Here is a 14,257-nt window from a genome sequence, read left to right as displayed (position 1 = left end):
CACGTGGATACCAAAAAGTCGGGTCCGCACTGGTTGGTTGTCAGTTGGCCGTCGGCTCCGTCGAGTGTAATTGAGAGGCCCAGCAACTTCTCATCGGACATCTGTATCCGATGTGGCACGATGCTATTGATGCGTTTGGTGGGTCATTGGGTGGATTCCGCCGCTGGTGTTCCATTATGAGAAATTTCTTGGACCGGAAAACTTTCCTCAAAAACAAAATCTTTCCCCAGCTTTATTCAGAAATAAGAGACGGGTCACAATCACGAACGATATATAAGAATCCCTGGAGCCCTAGAACAGGTCCCATCGGGGAACAGGGAGAGCGAGAGCGAGAAGGGTGGAAGGCTTGGAGCTCGCGAGCTCCTCCATCCATGGCGGACACGGAGGCACCAAGGAACGGCAAGAAGGAGATCGCCCCGGGGGCCATCCTCCTCGGCCGGTACGAGGTGGGTAAGCGCCTTGGCCATGGCACGTTCGCCAAGGTGTACTACGCCCGCAACGTCAAAACCGGCGATTGCGTGGCCATCAAGGCCATCGACAAGGAAAAGATTCTCAAGGGCGGCCTCGTCGCCCACATCAAGCGCGAGATCGCCAGCCTCCGCCGCGTCCGCCATCCATACATCGTCCAGCTCTTCGAGGTCATGGCCACGAAGACCAAGATCTACCTCGTGATGGAGTACGTTAGCGGCGGCGAGCTTTTCTCCAAGGTCGGCAAGGGCCGCCTCAAGGAGGACATCGGCCGCCGCTACTTCCAGCAGCTCATATCCGCCGTCAGCTTCTGCCACGCCCGCGGCGTCTTCCACCGCGATCTCAAGCCCGAGAACCTCCTCGTCGACGAAAACGGCGACCTCAAGGTCTCCGACTTCGGCCTCTCCGCCCTCTCCAACCAGATCCACCAAGACGGCCTCTTCCACACCTTCTGCGGCACCCCGGCCTACGTCGCTCCCGAGATCCTCGTCCGCAAGGGCTACGACGGTGCCAAGGCCGACATCTGGTCGTGCGGCGTCATCCTCTTCCTCCTCATGGCCGGATATCTCCCCTTCCATGACCAGAACATCATGGCCATGTACAGGAAAATCTACAAAGGAGAGTTTCGGTGCCCGCGGTGGTTCTCGCTAGAACTCACCCGCCTCCTCACTCACCTGCTCGACACAAATCCCCAGACGAGATTCACCATCCCCCAGATCATGGAGAACCGGTGGTTCAAGAAGGGTTTCCGCCGCGTCCGATTCTATATCGAGGATGACCAATTGCATAGCCTGGAAGATTGGGATGGCGGCGATGGCAGCGCCCCGCTGCAGGACCAGCAGGAGAATCTGGAGGAAGCCGAGGCCTCCGAGTCCGGGTCGGAGTCCGACTCCTCCGTTGCATCCTGCCCTGCGACCCTTTCTGAAGAGCGCCAGAAGGCAGGGCTCCCGCGGCCGGCCAGCTTGAATGCGTTCGATATAATTTCGTTCTCGAGGGTTTTCAATCTATCCGGGCTGTTTGAGGACAGATGGGAGGAGGCCAGGTTTATCTCGGGGGAGCCCGTGTCGAAGATTATATCTAAATTGGAGGAGATTGCGAACGTGGTGAGCTTCACGGTGAGGAAGAAGGATTACCGGGTCAGCTTGGAAGGGACGAGGGAGGGAGAGAAGGGGCCGTTGACGATAGCTGCAGAGATTTTTGAACTCACCCCGTCGCTTGTGATGGTCGAGGTGAAGAAAAAGGCAGGGGATAGAGATGAGTACGAGGAGTTTTGTAACAAGGAGCTGAAGCCAGGGTTGCAGAATCTCATGTACAGGTCGCATTCCATGGCCAATATTGCTTATGACCCCGAGTAGAAAGATAACAAGAGTAACATTTTCCCATATCCCTCTCTCCCGATCCATATGACCTATGATTCTTTCAGTCATGATTCCATAAATTCTCCTTGCAGTTTCTATATCATTTTCTTATTTTTTGCTGGCGCCTGATCCTACTAGGAATTAGGGAAGAAGCTTGCTTTTCATGTGTTTGCAACAAATACTTCCAGCACTTGTTTTGGAAAGAAATTTTATAGAATAATGGATTTTTATTGTTCAGTGTGAAGCATCTAGAATCGAGTGGCAGTTTGGCTTCAAGAATTAAATAAATACAATTTTGTAATGTTAAATTAAATAACTGACTTGATCTCTGATGTCGGATATGCTTTCGGTGACTTCAGCCTCACATTTAAGTAGTTAATGTCGGGTCGTTTTCTTCTTGGATTTGCAGAGCACAAGTTGATGCACATTGAGCCTTCTCATTATGTGACGAGTTTCTTATTTTACAAAGGTATGGTTATTCTTCGTGAAAAATATCTTCAGAACAAAGGTGTCTGGTTTAAGGTAAACTCTGGCAACTTCCTTAACATGAACATGAAATCTTTTTGGACTTTTTAGCATTATGGGTGATAATCATTCCAACTTATCTTAATAACTTGAATTGAGAAAGAAGATCAGAATGATTGACTTGAGCTTTCAGATCCTACCCTCTGAGTATTAAACTTTGTTGGTTTTGCATTCTCTGCCTCTTGCTTTGGAACTGTTTTGGAACCTCTAAACAATGCGTCGGTTATTTTGTAATTTTTTAATACCAAATCAGTGAAATAGTACAAAAATCTTCTTTTTATATTAATAGATAGTTGGTCCATGTGCTTCTAATTTAGAGCATGAGTGTCAGTTTTGAAGTTGAACTTAGGATTAGCACTCAGGAATTAAATTTAGTGATGTTAAAGATCAGTTTCTAGTTGAGGGACCTAGTGGTCTGATATAAGTGTGTCTTGGATCTGTTAGCTTTCAGGGACTCCATGGTTGGTGATGCAAATAATATTGGGTTATATTTAAGTTTTTCAGAATTTGTCTACACTTTCTAAAATTTGCCAATAATTTTAGATGGAGATTAAGCGACACCCTATAGAAGGAAAGATCCCCATCTAAAATGAGTTAAAAATTTTAACTTATTTTTTGCCCTCCGAAGGAGAATCTTAGATATTTATAATAATCAACTCTGCCTTTTAAAGTAAATCGTAATGATTTAAGAAAGGAGAGAGGCTCTTGCTTCATGATTTCTTACTTCTGGAAACATCCTTCCACCCTGCTGACTATGATCATATAACAGGACTAATTACATCACCTTATTTATAGACATTTTTTCTGCCAGAGCGAGAAGAACACAGAAATTGGCTGGTGTTTGTTTCAAGTTATTTCTGACAAAGAATATGATATTTTAACACATTTTGCATCAAGCTCGGGAGAAGCCAAATGGATAGATATGGATGAGATTGTTTCGTGATTTTGTTGTTCGAGTTTGGAAGGAAAATAGGCACTGCTATCAGTAGTATTTGACCCCAGTTCTTGGTTTTGGTTTTAAGAGAAACATTACTGGCTATGTTTTGTGTCTGAACAAAGATGCAGCAATAGAAGTATATGGAAACATGTTAGTTTATTTATTGAAAAGAGATGAATCTTAAACTGAAAATTTGCAAGATACTCTCTTGAGTGCTCAAGCAGATGATTAATAGACTGCTTTAGTTGCACACTTAAGATTAGCCAAGGTATGTACTGAAACAGAAGAACCAGCCAAGGTGTTAGAGGTGTAAAGGATTAATGAATTCTCAGCTTTCTTTGCCAAGATACATTATTGGTTGGATCATACAAATAATATTTTCTCATTTTGGTATTGGCAAAGAAATTATATTCGACTTTATTAAGAAATACTGAACCTGCACCTGCTGATATTGTTTGTTGTCAACAGTTTCCGTATGCTTGGGTTCTTCCACACAAGGTTAAGTGGATCTGTGGATAAATAGTTCGTTTCATATCAGGCATGGATACACTTTGGTGTATGGGAAAGATGGTGATGATTAATATATTAAGTACTGCCACAGAAGTGACCGCTGGAGGCGGCTTCTTATGAGTTGGAGCTATATATATGCAGCTTGCTTTTTCTGAAAATTATTTGAAGCTGTGAGAACACATCTATCAAATAGGATTTGGTTCCTTAAGGTGCTTCTATCCTGGATTAATTGATATCAGTGGACCCTACAATATTTGTTTCTTGTGCATTTTCTACTGCTATGTGAAATCTCTTCTGATGTTTCTGCCCGGCTGCATCTCTATAGTTACACATGGAATTTTTCCTTATTTAATTTTAGGATCTGTAATTGTAATTCCTCTTCTGCCATCATTTATCTGATAAACAAGAAGGCAGAGTATTTCTTCAGAGTATTCCCTTTATATAATTTTATAGACGAACCAAATTCAACACATTTGAAAGTGTAAATTGTGTTAAAAAATGTGCTAGAAGGAGGTAAACTGAAGGTTGGAAATGATTGGACTTATGCACGAAGTCATCACTTAATAGTGAAAAAAATGCAGATAAAAATGGAAATTGACATAGCACAAGGAAATCTTCAGTTAATTTGATTCTTCTAAGATTGATGAATGATTGAATGAAGTATGTAATTCATGAGGAATTATCTATTGAGTTCAAGTTAATTTGTAATGTTCTTTTTTGTATGATGACAGTGCCATTTTGAGGGGTATATTGCCTATTACTTGAAGTTGGTTTCAGATAAATGATCTTTTACAGCTTTTGTGATAAAGAACCATTTTGGATTTGTAAAAAGTGACATAAGTTTCTGTAACAGATATAAATAGATTCAAATTCATTTGAGCTAAATCGTTAGGAAATCTATGAGAAATATCAGTGGTTGTGGCCGAACCATTTCAGATGTCTAGAAATTAGAAAATATAGAGTTGCAAATATTCTAATTCCTAATTTGATGTTCCGTACAAATATTCTGAACATATTATTTTAGAATAAGCCGAATCCAACTCTACCCATGCAGGTCATTGGAGCAGTATATTATTTTAGAATTAGTATGTTACAAAGTTAGAGGATTATTACAAGAGAGCAAATGATGGAGCAGGATGGTTGACAACTGATCAAAAGCCAGATTTAGGTTGGCAATCAGGTCAAGTCATATATGAGTTGGATTAGATGCAGATTGGATCATGAAGTCTCAAATCTGAACTTGACTTATTTATCAAATATATCAGGATTTAAAATTGGAACCTTACCAGTTTATTAAATAGAGATGATTTGACTTGATCAACTTAACCTGTTTGATAAACAGGTCTTATTGCGTCAACTGCAACGACAAACCTCTCTACCTATTGGATGCATATATAACATGTTTACCCACTATTTAAAGTGGTTAACTATTTAACCTATTTGTCACACATATTAAATTGATTATTGAAATTTAATGGATCCAAACACATGCAAATGTTTATATAGATTGTTGAAGCACATTGACGCATGGAAAGTTTGGTGGATTTACAATGAGCATCACCAAAAGTGTATGACAATAAATCTAAGCTTAGATCTTGGATTCACGAATCGCCGCTCCAACTAGGAGGGCATGGGTCAACACGGACAAATTTAAAAAGAAGAAGAAGAAGGAAACGAAGAAGAAGGAGAAGAAAGGAGGAGTTAGCTCCGATTGGTCGATTACTAGTGATGCTCAGTAAGAGTAGTGGTTGATTAGGTGCATTTGCCCCTGTATAATTTAAAATATGTTTGTAATTCACCAATAGTTTCTCATCCTATTCAGAAAGGTCAACGAAAACATGAAAGAAAATTTATCAATTTCTGATGGTATGGAAATGCAAAGTTAAAAGATTTTCTAGAAAATGAGTTCAAGGGGAAAAAAGAACCAAGAATTCATGGGGAAAATGATATATTATTATTTCTCGATCATGAGGAAACTTGATAAATATACACACATAGATGGATCGGTGGCTGGAAAGAAAGAAGGTAGGAAGAACTTTAAAAAAAAGAACCGTAATCTTTGATTCTCTTCGAGAAAGAAAAAAGGTTACATATCATGAAGATGATAGAGAAGGAGAGGTGGGAGGCGAGCTTGAGGATGCCGAAGCCACATGAGGTGGAGCCAACGCGCTTGTGGTGTTGGGTCTTTAGGGATAGGGGTGCGATCCACATATGTTATTTTGCATTTCTTCATGAATATATTCCTTGCCTCCACTTTTTTTCAAGCCTTAACCTTGTCTTTCTCAAAGAAGAGGGTAAGAGAAATGCAAGCAAGGGAGATGGGGAAATTGCTGTCCGTCTCTCGATCAGAATGAGATCCTTTGTGGTATTCAAAAAGTACCACAGGATGCTGTGCATATATTGAGACATCTATCAAAAAAAAGATGATTATGTGATATTTATCTAAACTGTTCAAATATCTTTTAATTTATCTATTTTTTTTTAATATTTTAATGCGTGTACGGCTATCTATCTTTTGATGGACGTCTCTGAAGCATGCACAGTACCCTACAGTATTTTTTAAATACTGCAGAGGATTCATTCCCCAATCAATAATACTTAAGAGCCAAGATTTTGGAAGGAATGGTAAGACGCCAGCCACTTGATCAATGATAGGAATGGCAAAGCACCAGGAGAGAAATGTAGGTAAATGGTTAAATAGATTAATTTGAACCAACCTAATTATTAACTTTTTTTTTTTGAATGAAAAGAGAGTCGAAATAGTCACCCAACTTAAATTGAAGATTAGAAAAAATTACAAAAGAGAAGAAAGGAAATTTAAAAAAGTTATAATATATAGTCGGTATATAGAATATCAAAATAAAAAGTGAAAAAAAAATATATTAGCCTTCGTGAAGATCTCTAGGGATATTTTTAACCTTCTTCCAAATTTTTGTGAAATTTGAAAGAATATCTTGGTCACATAATGTAAACAAGTCATTGAAAATGTGAAGTCTTTCTGATGCTACAGCCACTACAGATGAATGTTTATTCTGAAAAATTGTAAAATTTCATTCTTTCCAGCATATCCACGCAATAGCCACAAAAAGCATAAGAACAATTGGCTGAATTTTTTTTTTTGAAAATTTCTCTGAATCTAATCAAGACAAAGATAACTAGAAAAAATTTGAGAATGTAGCACCTTAAAAGCTAAGCACACCACCATTCAATCAATAGATTAAATAGATTAAACAGATTAAAGCTCTGAAATTCAAACTTATCTATTTAATACACAAATCAAAATATCGATCTGTTTGTAATCCAAACTTATTTAGTCTTTATCTAAACTTATTTATTGTAGATGGACATGAATTAGATCGATGGATCTATTATTTTTTTGCTATATCTAGCCTGATTGCAAGGAGTATTTGCCAGTGAAAAAAAAAAAAAAACTTAACTATCTTAATTTTTTTAAGATAATACTCGAACTGGTATGCGCAGGCACGGGCACCCACGTGCGCACATCCACGTATCCATGCATGCGCACGTCCATATTTTTCTAGGTCATACAAATGTTCTCAAAATTGAAAAATCATAGTTGTATGACAAATTAAAATTTCAGCCGGTGGAAAAATTGAATGGTATGCAAGGTCGTCCGGTTTATACTCAATTATTTTAGTATTTTTGATATGCGAGATTCGTAGTGTTCGGTTCGTCTTATCTCACTATCGTGGTCCTTTTTCGAGTTATGGCATCATGGACACACACGATACTAGCATTTTGAATAACCAAGAATTCAAAAATTAAAAGACTTGAACAACAGGAAACATGAAGTATAACCATGAATTCTTTATTCTTCACCACCCAGGTTTTTTTAAATAAATGGATATATTTGTTTATTTTAAAATTAAAGTAGGAGAGAGAGGAAACGAACCCCTTGACTACATTAATTCTTCCAAACAAGCAACGCCGAGGCATTTCTCCAAGGCTCTGAACCTTTGTAATCACTCTCAATAACATCGATCAGAATTCCAAACAAATTACTCTTGCTGAGTTAAGCACGACATACCAGCCAAATCCAAACCACATGCAATAAGGGAAAGAAATCAAACAATCCGCAGTCAACAGAGAGCTTCCAACCCATCCAAAGCATAAAACACCGCTCCAAGATTACTTGCACAAAGACAAAGATGATCAAAAAATGCATGCTGGATGACCTGCGGGCACCGGAAGTGGCCGGAGTGGTGACAAAGCCGGTGTCTGTGGCAGCGGCGACTGATCCCCTACCTGCCAAGTCCAGACAATATCCTTCAACGAAGGCCTCATTTCCTGGTGATAAAATTTCTGGTATTCCAATGTATCGCCGGACAGCTTCCTCATCTCCACCCAGAACAACGCCGGCGACAGCTCGAAGATCTCGGCCTCGATCTCCAGCTGGCCCTTCCTCCCCTTCTTGCTCCCTTCCAGTTTCACCACCCCATCTTTCTTCTTGATCATCTTAAATCTCTCCATCTGGGCTATCTCCTCTAGCTTCGACATGATCACCGCTGCCGGCTTCTGTGACATGAACCTCGCCTCCGCTTTCACCACCTTCTCCTCGAACAATCCTGATAAATCGAACCCCTGCGATCGCGATATGATATCAAATGCATTTAAACTGCATGGTCTTAGTGGCGACATTACCAACTTCTTCTTCTCCTCCGCTTCATCCTTTTCTTCGTCGTCTGACGTGAAGGCGGAGCCATGCATGCAGCCATGCACGTCGACGTCTGAGGTTGGATATGGTGATCCTCTTAATTGCAGCATTGGCCGCACCGGCTTGAATCCCTTCCGGAACCAAGAGTTCTCCATGAGCTTGGACATGGCGATCCTGGTGTTCGGGTTCGGATCGAGCAGCCGGGACAACAACTTGCGGACATCGGAGGGGAACCAGGTAGGGCACCTGAACTCCCCTCTACTGATCTTTCCATACATTATTATGAGATTTGGATCGTTGAAGGGAAGGTACCCGGCCATGAGAACAAATAAGATCACCCCACAGGACCAGATGTCGGCCTTGGCGCCGTCGTAGCCTTTTCGGTGGATGACCTCCGGCGCGACGTAGGCCGGCGTGCCGCATGTCGTGTGGAGCAGCCCGTCGTGCCGCCGGGACCCACGGATCGCACTTAGACCGAAGTCGGAGACCTTGAGATTGCCGTTATCGTCGAGGAGGAGGTTCTCCGGCTTGAGGTCCCGGTGGTAGACTCCTCGGCTGTGGCAGAAGTCGACGGCGCCGACGAGTTGGTGGAAATATTTCCTCGCCATGTCTTCGCCGAGGCGACCTTTGGCCACCTTGGCGAAGAGCTCGCCGCCGCGGACCAACTCCATGGCGAAGAAGATCTTGGATTTGGTGGCCATGACTTCGTGGAGGTGGACGATGTTGGGGTGGCGGACGAGGCGCATGACGGCGATCTCGCGCTTGATCTGGTCGATCATGCCGGTGCGGAGGACCTTCTCTTTGTCGATGATCTTGACGGCGACGGTCTCGCCGGTGAGGATGTTGCGGGCTTTGTAGACCTTGGCGAAGGTACCCTGGCCGAGGAGGCGGCCGATCTCGTAGCGGCGCATGAGAACGGTGCCCCTCTCCATCATCTGCGAATATATTAGAATGAGAAGACCTTCTTCTTCGCAGCTAATTAGGGTGGAGGCTCGGAATATATATGGGGCCCTGGTTTTGAGTTGGGGGATCGCTCCACGGAAGGAAAGGAAGGGTGGTGGGGAAGGGGAGAGAATTGGACAGGCTAGTTGCCAACTAGATGGAGGGATGATGCAACGGGCTAAAGATGGTGAGAGCTGGGAATAAGGTTCAGCTGGTGGTCGTTATGAATGAGGGGAGGGGTGCTAATTTTGGTGAATGGGGAGGAATTAAGGGAGGGAGATGCCAGGTCATGCATATATGTCATCTATTTATATTGGTTTCTTTCATGCATGGTTTCTTTCATCTATTTATATTTGTATTAGATGATGCAAATTTTATTTTCTGCACTTGATTGGTGGTACCTCCAGGAGACCGAGCCTTCTGTGTCATGAGATCCAGTTTGGGCTGCAAAGCCATAATGGCTGCCGGCATCTGAACATCATCTTCTTTGCACCATCCTGGGCTAACTTTGTGGCTCTGTTTTGACAACCTTTATGCGGTCGTCTGCTTTGCTGCTCAGTGTCCAGATGTCGGCCAACGTTAACCAGCAACCTTTTTCGGCCGTTCGTGATGAAGGGCATCACCATGGTCCATAAATAATTATTAATTTTATGAATTAATATGCAGTGCTGCAAAACCGCATGTTAGATATTCCACCAATTTTCAGGCTGAGATATGGTATGCATATATACTGATTTCTTATCAAATCTTGAGGAGACCTAAATTTCATACTCTGAAAATTATCACAGGGTATCTCCAATGGGAAAGGCACGCCGATTCACTTCCTTTTGTTGTCACCTTGGACATGTAAAGGATCATTCTGATATTACGCACTAATCAATGTCCTCCAGATCAAGAAACGCTTTCTTATATTGTTCAAGCACAAGTAAGAAAGAGAAATTAACAGGCATCTGTAACAAAATTTTCAAGTATCCCATCAGAGCTTTAATAGTGGCTGTAAGCGAGCTGCACTCCATCAAAACCTGATTTGGAGATGTACTGGCACCCGAGATGGGTTCCTTAATTTACTCACCAGATATATCAGTTATTTCTTTCCGAATCATCTCCCAAAAAGAAAAGGAAAACGTGAGATAAAGGAGAGCTATTTTGGATCTATTAATTAATTTGGTTAGCGCTTGGATGCGACTCGAAGTTTTGTTAAAGGTCGGATATAAGATCAAACTGCACGTCTCATGCATGCAAAAGCTGGCTTCGCTACCCGCCATAATCAGAGAAACTCCAACCAGAGTACACCAAAACCATTTCTTCTATTCCACACCTCCAAACGAGTTTCTCAGTCAAAGTCGTCCAGCTGGCAGTAGTACCACCATGCACGATGACACCTATCCCACAAGCGTCCAGATTGGCTCCCCCTACTTGGGCCCATGATAGCTTCTTTCCGTTACGCTGATCCAAGCCCCCCAAACCCTCAAATTGCATGCCCAAGTTATCTGAGTCCTGCTTCCCTTGAATCGCGTCCTATAACTCTCAACAACATGCCAAAACTGGAGAAATTATGTTCCCCATCCGGTGTGCCAGATCAGCGGCACACCGGGCCAATAATGTGCCGCCGCATGAACCTTCCGGCCACCGTACGTAGCGTAAGTTAAAACTAAAAGAAACAAAAGAAATTAACAAATCCTTCCTGTAAACCTTCACCCTGTTCTCCTCTGTCGCTGCAAGCTAGGCCGTGGCTCTGTTCTGGTACGGATTTTGGGATCAGGAGAGAGAGAGAGAGAGAGGAGGGCTTGGAGTATTTAAGGTTAAGTGATCGAAGCTTCTTACCAACGGCGTCTGGCTAGGTCGGAGACAAAGTTAGCATTTTGGATGGGCTCCGATTGGTCTTTTCTGCTGCTGCTTCTTCTATTTATACTTCTTTCGCTTGGTTCGCTCAAAAAAAGGGACGAAGTGGTTGGCTAAACAAAAAAATTTTGTTGCAAATATCATATCAAATTTATCATAATTTAATAAAAATATTAATATTTCATCAATTGTTATATATTTTATCGATTTTTATGATGATATTTTATGTTATCCTATCAATTTTAAATTTTTGATTAGCTTGATAGAAATTTGACATAATGTCATTGTTGCAACAAATATTTACTCGTCGGCTAGGATTTCGTTCTGTTGAAGGATCGAGGGAGCGGGGTGCTCAATTTATTATTATTATTTTTTTCTTTGTCTTATGTTAAGATGGCCGGAAAGTTGAGGTGATGGCATATTATTGTCCTGATTTTTCGATGAGTTAGTACATCGAAATTGGCACCACGGTCTCTGTATTATTAAAAAAACTTTTTTATCAATTTAAGCACCAATATTAACCTTCCCAACTGGTAAATGTTTTAAATCGTAATGACGGCCGGTAATTATTGTTTGTGGTCCGATGGAAACATGGTACGCGCTAATCCTCCTGCCTTGGATGCACCTCTGGCCAGTAAAGTCTAAATACAGTATTTACACCCTCCACTCCCCCCTCAAAAAGAAAGAAAAAAGAAAAAGGGTTCCATATGTCTAGATGAAGAAATATCGATTAAAACCGTTCTTTCATGTGCACATGGAATCGTTCAATAAAAAAATTAACACATCATTGATAAAAACTAAATTTTTTAATCAAAATAGTAAAAAATATCAGTTAGCTAATAATCATGGCTAATGATGAATTTTTATTTAAAATTTTCAATGAAATTTGGATAGTAAGGGATTATTTCTAGATGACGCATTGATATTTTATTAGATGACTCACAGTACATAATGAACGGTCCTAATCAATAATTTTTTGTCCGGATGGAATCAAAAAGGGGGGAGGAGAAAAGAACGCAGAGTACAAACTGACAAGATAGAGAAGAGAGAAAAGGTAAAGAGCTCGAAAGCCGAACCCCCGGTTGTCCTTCTCCCCTATCATCCAGTTCCGATCCGGCCTCTTTAACGTCATTTTCCGTCCTATCCCTCACTCGCTTTTCTTCACTCCCCATGCCAACCACCAACCCGGCCCCCACCTCCTCTCCCTATACATTCTCTCCATCTTCCCCTCCCATCAATTCCAAATTGGGACTCCGTAGTATATCCATCGCAGACACAGCTAGAGAAGTCTAGGGATGGACGGTCGGTTTCGTTCTTGCTTCGACGAGTGGGTCCGAGAGCAGGAGTCGGACCTGAACGAGCTGCTCGAGTCCATGCAAAGCGAGAGAAGGGAGAGCGACTCGCGGCTGAGGGAGTTGGTGGAGAAGAGCATGAGGCACTACAAGGAGTACTCCGAGAAGCGGCGGGCGCTGGCGAGGGAGGACGGGCCCACCTTCTTCTGCCCGCCGTGGTGCACCGCCTTCGAGAACTCCTTCCTCTGGCTCGGCGGCTGCCGCCCCACCCTCTCCATCCGCCTCCTCTACGCCCTCTCCGGCTACGAGCTCGAGGCCCACCTCGACGACATCCTCGCCCCCGGCGGCTTGGCCGCCGCCTTCCAGAGAGGGCTGGTGGGTCTCTCCGCAGCCCAGCTGGCCACGGTCAACGACCTCCACTGCCGGACGTTGAAGGAAGAGGACAGGCTGTCCGCCAAGATGGCCACGTTGCAGGAGGACGTGGCGGACAAGCCGCTGCTGCCCATCGCGGTGGACCGAGCAAGGAGGAGAGCGGAGGTGGCCGAAGGGAGTGGAGGACGCGAGGTGGTTGAGGCGACGATGAAGGAGCACGAAGAGAAGCTGGCGGGGATGGTGGAGGAGGCGGACCAGCTGAGGGTGGCGACGCTGAGGACCCTGGTGACGGAGATACTGACCCCACTGCAGGCGGTGGAGCTGCTGGTGGCGGCGAAGCAGCTCCAACTCTCCGTTCGCCAGTGGGGCCAGCGAAGGGACCTCCACCACCGCCAACGTGGCTGAATTGAGCCTCCTATAGTATTACTACCATACACCGTACGTCCGAGGGTTGGGGTTTATGTTTATATGTAGTGTGGGTGGGGTTTATATATGTTTATATATACTATGTACTTGTTGTGGTATGAAAAAAAATTCAGAATATGTTCCAGAAAAAGTGAGATAAGACGTTTTTCAGAAAACTACCTTAAAAATAGTTATTTTTTGCTATTGATATGCATGATAACTTAAAAATACTAATCGTATGATATGATACCTGATTAAAAAAAAATCAGACTGTATTTTAAAATTTCTCTCTCTCAAAAACCGTATCCAAAGAAGGGAGAAAATTATATAAATGGTTAGAGATAGAAACTTAAAAGAGAAAATTATATTGGACTAGTTTTCTCAAATTTATATAAATTTATTCTTAAGATTTTATAAAATATAGTAGTTTTAATCACTTAAAACTATTATTAATATTTTAGAAAATATATATACGACAGTACAAGATGTCATGCTAGATATAGTATGTATATCCAGAGAGTGAGAGAGAGAGAGATTTGGTACGATAACTGCGAATTTGTTGTGGATGTTTAGTGTTTCTGGTTCCGGTTTGTATGTTTCACCTGCATGAATGATTGATCTTGCTTCACGACATCGACCGTTGAATCGCTCACCGCACAGCTTTCAAAGCAATCCGAACTTTTCCATTCATCCGCTACACATTTCGGAGCAAGTAATTGCGCGATCGAATGGTGGATTTGCACGAGGGAAGCTGAAATCTTTCTTCCGCACGAAAGATACAATCGCTAATCAACCAATCTGAGGGAGATTACCAAAAAAAAAAAAAAAAAAAAGAAAGAAAAAACCATTCCGAGGTGACCACAAAAGACTTACAAAGTGGCTGGAATGCGATAGCGTGGTGTTTGGCGACGAGCAACAAACGCATGCATGC

General features: G+C 42.6%; 3 protein-coding genes across 5 annotated transcripts; 2 read left to right on the top strand and 1 right to left on the bottom strand.

Moving 5' to 3' along the window:
* Nucleotides 1-292: 292 nt before the first annotated feature.
* LOC105044156 (CBL-interacting serine/threonine-protein kinase 12) lies at nucleotides 293-4,303 on the top strand. Of its 3 annotated transcripts, none has more exons than XR_012139136.1 (3): nucleotides 293-1,783; nucleotides 2,236-2,348; nucleotides 3,757-4,263. XR_012139136.1 is itself a non-coding variant. In XM_010921966.4 (3 exons), exons 1-2 carry the CDS (start codon nucleotides 372-374, stop codon nucleotides 2,255-2,257), a joined length of 1,434 nt encoding a protein of 477 aa, XP_010920268.2. In that variant the 5' UTR covers nucleotides 293-371; the 3' UTR covers nucleotides 2,258-2,295; nucleotides 3,757-4,261. The 3 variants fall into 3 exon arrangements, 2 of the variants coding, with proteins under 2 accessions (XP_010920268.2, XP_073108852.1); XM_010921966.4 differs by having other exon boundaries at nucleotides 2,236-2,295; nucleotides 3,757-4,261; XM_073252751.1 differs by having other exon boundaries at nucleotides 2,236-4,303.
* Nucleotides 4,304-7,647: 3,344 nt separating this feature from the next.
* Nucleotides 7,648-9,577, bottom strand: LOC105044143 (CBL-interacting protein kinase 5). Its single transcript, XM_010921944.3, has one exon. The coding sequence runs from the start codon at nucleotides 9,406-9,408 to the stop codon at nucleotides 7,972-7,974; it is 1,437 nt and encodes a 478-aa protein (XP_010920246.1). The 5' UTR covers nucleotides 9,409-9,577; the 3' UTR covers nucleotides 7,648-7,971.
* Nucleotides 9,578-12,203: 2,626 nt separating this feature from the next.
* Nucleotides 12,204-13,418, top strand: LOC140855815 (protein DOG1-like 3). The gene has a single exon (XM_073252753.1). The coding sequence runs from the start codon at nucleotides 12,553-12,555 to the stop codon at nucleotides 13,324-13,326; it is 774 nt and encodes a 257-aa protein (XP_073108854.1). The 5' UTR covers nucleotides 12,204-12,552; the 3' UTR covers nucleotides 13,327-13,418.
* Nucleotides 13,419-14,257: the final 839 nt, after the last annotated feature.

Source organism: Elaeis guineensis, chromosome 2 (genome assembly GCF_000442705.2).
Source record: "Elaeis guineensis isolate ETL-2024a chromosome 2, EG11, whole genome shotgun sequence".
NCBI classification, from domain to species: Eukaryota; Viridiplantae; Streptophyta; class Magnoliopsida; order Arecales; family Arecaceae; genus Elaeis; species Elaeis guineensis.
This window is presented reverse-complemented; position numbering and strand designations above follow the sequence as displayed.